The sequence below is a fragment of the Gadus chalcogrammus genome, chromosome 2 (assembly GCF_026213295.1).
Source record: "Gadus chalcogrammus isolate NIFS_2021 chromosome 2, NIFS_Gcha_1.0, whole genome shotgun sequence".
Classification (NCBI taxonomy): domain Eukaryota; kingdom Metazoa; phylum Chordata; class Actinopteri; order Gadiformes; family Gadidae; genus Gadus; species Gadus chalcogrammus.
This window is the reverse complement of record NC_079413.1, coordinates 2,887,358-2,895,136: the sequence shown is the minus strand read 5'-3', so window position 1 is coordinate 2,895,136 and position 7,779 is coordinate 2,887,358. Positions and strand designations below refer to the sequence as shown.

The 7,779-nt window shown below is 49.2% G+C and overlaps 1 protein-coding gene across 1 annotated transcript in view; it reads right to left on the bottom strand.

Moving 5' to 3' along the window:
• The window catches only part of LOC130369640 (centriolar coiled-coil protein of 110 kDa-like), an 11,968-nt gene extending 5,650 nt beyond the window's left edge, over nt 1-6,318 (bottom strand). Inside the window, exons 1-5 of the mRNA XM_056575126.1 lie at nt 6,211-6,318; nt 5,137-5,336; nt 4,220-4,354; nt 2,165-3,299; nt 307-440 (exon numbers count right to left, since the gene is read on the bottom strand). Coding sequence (XP_056431101.1) covers nt 307-440; nt 2,165-3,299; nt 4,220-4,354; nt 5,137-5,283 — 1,551 coding nt within the window. The 5' untranslated portion in view covers nt 5,284-5,336; nt 6,211-6,318. The remainder of the gene's footprint in view (nt 1-306; nt 441-2,164; nt 3,300-4,219; nt 4,355-5,136; nt 5,337-6,210) is intronic.
• Between the last annotated feature and the right edge of the window lie 1,461 nt (nt 6,319-7,779).

Genomic DNA, 7,779 nt, shown 5'->3' with positions numbered 1-7,779 from the left:
CAATTGTCGCTCGAGCGACATGCTTATCAAAATGGATTTACATTTACAACTAATTATTAATTATCCTGTTAAATAAAAAATAAATAAAAATGTAACAACGTTTTAGTAAACGATAGTTCTTCATAGGCGGGTCTGCGTCCCGGCATGTTTGGTGTAATAGCACAGGTTGACCTGCTGGAGGCGCCCCTGCTCTTTGGTGTAATAGCACAGGCTGACCTGCTGGAGGCGCTCCTGCTCTTTGGTGTAATAGCACAGGCTGACCTGCTGGAGGCGCTCCTGCTCTTTGGTGTAATAGCACATGCTGACCTGTTGGAGGCGCTCCTGCTCTCTCTCCTGCTCAGCGAGCAGCAGAGACATGTGCAGCACATGCTCCTCCTCCAAGCGCTTCTGCATGTCCTCCAGGGCGTGCACCCGCCACTGGGTCTCCTCTGGTGACCCCCCTGCACACACACACACACACACACACACACACACACACACACACACACACACACACACACACACACACACACACACACACACACACACACATAGAGACACATACACAAACGCATACACACACATAAAACACAAACACATACGCACACACACACACGCATACACAGACATGCACATACACGCACACACACACACACACACACACACACACACACACAAACACACATATGCATAGTTACACACACACACACACACACACACACACACACACACACACACACACACACACACACAAAGTCACACACACACACACACACACACACACACACACACACACACACACACACACACACACACACACACACACACACACACACACACACACACACACACACACTCACACACACACACACACACATTTACATTTCGGACATTTAGCATTTGTCAGAATAAATTGTCAGAACCAATATATTACTGTCAGTACACATACTCCCACACACACGTTAATAAATTAATAAACGACTAATACTAACCATTATGGCGTCAACATATATATGTAACAATGTCGTGCACATCTCCAATGAAAGCATGCAAAAATAATCAGTTGCCAGTTTCATGTCTGGTACATGGAGCAACAAGTTCGTTCAGCTCAAATCACGCACGCTTCAGCTGAGCGCTCATCCACTGAAGTTTGGCGCGACACCGGGACGTCGGCGCACACGATCTACCCTTCACGCCGTCATGCGACACTACAGACTGAACACCAGCGCGGTGTCAACCCATTACATCATCAGATCTAAATATAAGTCTGATACTAGGGTTGCTGCGGTATACGGTATTACCGGTGTTACTCGGTGTTGAGGCCAACACCGATTACTCGGTGTTGCACACCGGCAACACTTTTTTTTTTTTTTTGTAATAAACTAATTCAGTAAAAATGAAGAATATAATTATAATTAAGAAAATTAAAATGTGTAGAATAGGCCACAGTTCTGCTCTGTGCGGGAGAATTGTCGCGCCGAGAATTGACGCGCTTCCTTACAAGACCGGTAACCATAGCAACGCCGGTAAACAAACCCCGAGAATCCCGATCCCTACGCGAGCTCCCCGCGCTACGGCCATCCGGAGGCGCACAGAGCTGTTGGCCGTGATATTATGATATATAAAATTATATTATACTATTATATATAGAACGTTATAAGCGTTCTGGCGCCAATTGGCTGCCGTGCATCACCCAACTGGGTGCTACATATTGGTGGTGGTTAGTGAGGTCCCCCCTTCACTTTAGGCGTCTTTGAGTGTTATTAATTATTATTATTCTTCATGTTTAACCTCTGTTTTCCTTTTATTCCTAGTCTGTTTTACATAGTTTTGAATGATGACTATATGCTCTGTAAGGTGACCTTGGGTGTCTTGAAAGGCGCCTCTAAATTAAATGTATTATTATTATTATTATAAGACGCCGAGAATTGGCGCGCTGCCAGCCGCTGTCACCGAGTGTGAGAGGAGTGTTGACGGAGAAGATGGCGGTTGACCTATAGTTTCAAAGTTAATACCGTTTATACTCGGTAATACTCGGTGTTGACACGAGCGTATTACTCGGTGGGAAAATGTCCACACCGCGGCAACCCTATCTGATACACATCATTAATAACGGAGAGATTAGGAATGGTATGGAACATATCGTCATAAATATAGGCATTCCGACTCCCGGCTCTGGCCGTACCTGTGGTACCATCAGGGGCGTTGATGTGCACCGTTTTGGTGGCTCTGGCGTCTGGCCCCGGGGGGGCGCCGTCGGGGGACACGTGGGGCCTGTGCAGCCCCGGCGCGGGGGTCTCCACGTCGTACGACTGGTTCAGAGGGGCGGCCGTGCCGGCCCTCCGGCTGGGCGGCTGCCGCGTCACCCCGGCCATGAAGCGGGGCGCCCTCTCCTGGCTGCGGTCCACGCCGGGCGGCGGCGGCAGCGGGGGGGGGTACAGCTGGCTGTCCAGGGTGTGGCTGCGGCGCCGGAACCCCTCGTGGGGGGGTCCCGGCGGGCTGGGGGCGGAGACTCGGCCCGCGGCGCTGCCGCCGGGCGGACCCCAGAGGTCGGAGACCCGCGCCCCCCCGGGCGGGCTCGCCTCGTCCCAGGCCGCCATGCCGCGCGCCTCGCCCGCGCCCCTGGGGCTCCGGGGGATGAGGTCGCCCTGGCCCGTCGGGAAGCAGAGGTGGAGGTTGCCGGCGGAGACGGGGCGGGGCTTGCGCCGGTGGACGGGGTGGACGAGGATGAGCTCGGGGCTGGGGGGCCTCTGGGAGGCGTGGGGGTCCGGGGGGCTCGGCGAGGGACGGCGCGCCCCGACCGGGCCCCTGGGGGGGCCCCTGGGGGGGCCGACCGGGCTGTGACGCAGGCTGAAGCCGAACTCCACCCCCGAGTCCCTTGCCGGGGTGCGGAGGGCGTGGCCCTCCCGGTCGGAGAGGCGGTCGGGGGGGGGGGGAGGGGTGCGGAGGACCACCAACGACTCCCGCCGGCTCTGCTCCTTCTCCACGTACTCCCTGGAGCGCTTCAGCAGGCTGTCCAGGCTGATGTCCTCCTCCTCCTCCTCCTCCTCCTCCTCCTCCTCTTCCTCCTCCTCCTCCTCTTCCTCTCGGTCTCGCGGCGGGGCTTGGGCTCCGTCTACCTGGGCGGCACCGTGGTGGGGTTCGGAGCGTGGAGGACCGGGGAGGACCGGTTCCTCGACGGTGCACCCAGAGTCCCGGAGGAGCCCGGGGGAGTCGGTGACCAGGGTGTAGCCGTTGACGGTCTCGTGTTTAGGGGAGGTACCGCCGGGGCGAGGTAACTGGTCCTCCTGCGTAACACTGGGCCCTTTGTTGGCGTCGACCTGATAAGGAACGGAGACGTGTTTGTTGACAGCTTTAGCTGAAGTGACTGCTGATCGTTTAGCAGTAATTCTCTGTTTCTATCTGTTCGCCTGAATTCCTGGATTTGCAGACAAACCTTTAATAGGCCAAGTTTCCCTTGAAACAAAAGATCAATACATCACTATAAAGAGAGCATTTTTTCAATATCTCATAGCATTTCTGTTTTGACACCCGCTGAAATGCGCCTACAAAGCACTTTCAAAAGGTGTAGTAAAAAATAACCCTGCTAAGTGGAGCAGTGCTTGGCCATGTCTTAGGAATGCTTCTACAATCCATATTTAATACTGAAAACATCAGATCAAATGTCACTCCCGTCCCACTGTTGAATACATTTTTGTGGCACATTTGGGGATTTTGACTAACAATTATGCCAACAGATCCCCGCCTCACTCCCCAGCAACATGATTGGTCGATATATGAAGCGAAAGAAATTGAAGCACCTCCTTCGCCAAAATGTATCTGATTTAGGATGAATCTAAAGTCTGATTTGTGAGATTGCTAATAAGCGAGTTGGCTGAGGTCTAACTAATATAGTTGGGATTAATTTTACTTTCTGAGGCTGGAAGTTACATCTCTGTCAGAGAATGTCCCCACATTATTACACAATTGGTGTGTGCGTGTGTGTGTGTGTGTGTGTGTGTGTGTGTGTGTGTGTGTGTGTGTGTGTGTGTGTGTGTGTGTGTGTGTGTGTGTGTGTGTGTGTGTGCGACGCACACACACACACACACACACACACACACGCACGCACGCACGCACGCACGCACGCACGCACGCACGCACGCACACTGTGCGTGCGTGCGTGCGTGCGTGCGTGCGTGCGTGCGTGCGTGCGTGTGTGTGTGTGTGTATAGGATGGAGCAGTGGTGGTACTAGTCCCGACCTGCTTGACTGCCAGGTCCAAGATGTTCTGGACCCGGTTCAGAACGCAGTTCTTCCGCTGGTTCAGTCTGTCTGCGTGCACCTGTACCGCCCTCTCGCGATGGTCGCGCATGACTCTGCGCTGCTCTGCGGTCAGCTGTCGGCACACACAACACATGTACACAACTCATACAGTAAAACAAGATGGAGACCATATCGAAATAGTGAAATTCAAAAAATTTAGAGCATTGTTCAATGTACTATTTTAAAAGAACACAATTACTAACTTCATTCACTATTTATATGTCGCTAAACAGTGATAGCTATCAACAGATATGGCCTATATATGTCCCAGCAGCAGATTCTCTTTCCCTGGGCTGTCCTTGTAAGTGGTTAGGGACAGATGGTTGTTCCTGGACATAGAATACCTTTGACCCCCTTCTGTCCTTCAGGCACACTTAGAGCCCTGTATCCTCATCTACATGGGTGCATTTCCCTCATTCCATTCTAATGGTTACCACAACACGTCAAGGTGAGCCAACAATGCAATCTCTATGTAACCATGCAATGTAAGAGGTACAGAATGACCGCTCCGAGAGAACCGGCATTGTTTGAGAGAAAACCAGGCAACCGTATTGCCCTTCATAACAGCAGCAAAGTGTTCAGTTACGAGTCGGTCAAATGTTTATTCTTAGCAAGGATGAAAACCCTTAAGGGAACATTTTAGACTATGGATTTGCCTTTGTCACATTCATAGACTAAACTACATATTTTAATATGGGAGCTCCACTTTTTTAACCTAACCCTAACCCTCCAGTGGCCTAGAAAAAAAATGTCAATTCCAAAGAAAGAGTTTATTTTTAGGATGTATGAACAAGAAACTGGAAAACAACTTATTCTTAATTTAGTTGACCCCTTAAATCGCTTTTTAGCCCTTACCAGAGGTGGAAGCACCGGCTTCCCGTAAAATAGTATGGCGGAAAGGTCTTTCAGTGAACATTGTGTCTTCAAGTCCATCTCCTCTGACTTCTCCTTCGCCCGTAGCAAGGCCATGGTTCGAAGGGCAAACTCCTCATAGCTCTCCATGTCTGCACACCCACACCCCCACACTGACAGGGGACCATGAACACTGCCGGGATCTGAAGGGTAAAAGGTTAGAAGAGATTTATAAAAAAAAAAACACAACGTGGGGAAATGTTCTACTGCGGTGTGTGTTCCTTAACCCCTTCTAGAAGGGAGTGGGTTTCTGATTCTGGGATCATGAAACTAGGCAACTGAAAAAGCAGGGTGAACTCAACAAAAGATTGCGTGTTTACCCTTACTGACGTAATCAGTGCGTAAAACTCCTGTTGTCTTAGGGCAAGGCAGAATATTGACTTGATGGGGAACTGACGACCATCAACAATCCAGCGTCTCACTCTAATCAATATTAACAGTGTAGGCTTTTATTACAACGTGCTTGTCAGCACATACCTTCAGAGTGCAATCCTCCACCTTAAAAGCCATGTGCATGGCAGCAGATTGAGGTGATCGACCATGACAATGAAGCATAATACACCTCATCAGGAAGGATGCCATGCGAGGTTACTCATCGTTCACCAGAAATATATTTCCCCCCCCCTCCTCCCCCCCCAGTATCGCTACCACACGCAGAGTTGCAATTAAGAAATCAGTACGTAATTTCGTAGTGGTTTACCAAAGCACGACCACCCCACATCCCAATATGAGTTCACTGGGTCAGTGGATGCAATTGTGTTATTACTATCATTTATTACGCTTGGATCGGCGATGCCACTACCACTGTTCTCAATGTAAGATCGGTGCAAACCGATCCGTGTGTACCGATCTTACGTTGAGAATTCGTATTTTATTGGTATATTTTAAAACGGAAATAGACCGTATAAATAGACGGTACTGTTGCCTAACGTTACCGCCACAGCGGTGCCAGGCAGCTGGCGATAACGTGGGAAACCATGACCGGGTTGGCCGTGTCTCCTTTTCTGAATGCCTTACCTTGGGTTTAGCAGACCACACACAAAAAGGAGAAAAAGAAGAGGCGATGTGTGTTGTTTAGATAGCGAATAATGTCCTGGCGATCGTTTCCCACAGTGTGTCACGTTAATGTCCAGAGATTTAAATCAGCGTCTTCCCTCCCACCCACCCTTCCGGATCGCAACAGCGTCTCCTAGCGACAGAAGACCGGTCAGGGATCACTGAGTGTTTTTATTGGGATAGGAAATGGCAAGGAGGGGGTGACATGATAGCCTGTCTGTGATGTCAAAGATGAACTTGCATTTGGTGCTGGTGGAGTTTAGAACCAGGTACCCCAGCATGGTGACGTGTTTGGAGGGTAAGATGATGGCCTAAGTAAGAGTGCAGAGGTTCAAGTGCAAATGTCAAATATATGATTATTAACAAAAGTAAGAAAAAAGCCTTACCCAAGATATATACTGAGATTTTACACAAATAAGAACCACGGTCTACAGTTTTTCATGCTTTCTAACACTACTTTATTTTCTGATTTCTCGTCACATACATTAGACACTTGGCAGCAAAAAAATCAGAAATTGTTACCATAGTAAACATTCAGACCAAACAAGTCCAGGCAGGAGACAGTGAGGAGAGAACATTATGCCTTAATGTCTTTCACAGCTCCTCCTTTGAAGGTGAATGAGTATGCAGAGGCTGACTAACGCGCATGTTCCCCTTGTGGCTCTGAATCAAAGCCTCCAGGTCGCTGTCCTTAAACATGACTTTGGAGTTCTGTCAGAAAAAAAGAACACATAACATTTACATAGACAGCTGCACATTACCTCCAACTGACAAGCATAGAAGCCGTTAAGATGAATTCTTGACGTGTATGTTGCAAGCATAATATAACCACAAAGCCTACCTCAAAAGAGTGACGTTTCACCCCCACACATGCAGCGGACTGCTCATAACACAACGTGATCTCTAGGCCTTTGGGCTCCTTGTTTGACAACGCCTCACTGAATTGTTCACGGTGGTCTTCTACGTTTTGGGGGGATTTTCAAAGAGGATTTAGTCTTTACAAACACAACATATAGTGTTATAGAGATCCCTAGCTGTGGCATTGTGTACATCTGCTCTGTGTTACCTAGTAGTCGCCTGCAGGAGGACATCAGTGTGTCTTTGGGGCCAGCCTTGCGGTTGTGGAACGCAGGTCTGTCACACACCTCTCCATCGAGTAGATTCTTCAGTACGGTCTCCCTGGTGGCGGCCGGAGTATCCTTGAGGATCTTTTCCATTTCTATAGCATTGATACGTAGGAAAAAAAAAGAAAAGTAAAACAAGATGGACGATATAAAGTGTAAGACGGTAATGTGCCTTGTATAATTGTTCATGCATGTTTGGCACAATCACATTTTTAGAAAGAATGCATCATACCATGGGCTGTTAGAAGACAACTCTCACAATGGGTGGCTGCAAGTAGACAGAAGCAGGTTTGAGGCACAGACAATAGCAACAAAGACCAAACATCGCCATGCGATGAATAGATTTGCAATACTTTAAGAGGAACGTAAGAAGCGTGTATACTTACAGCGGTCGGCCGTTGGATGC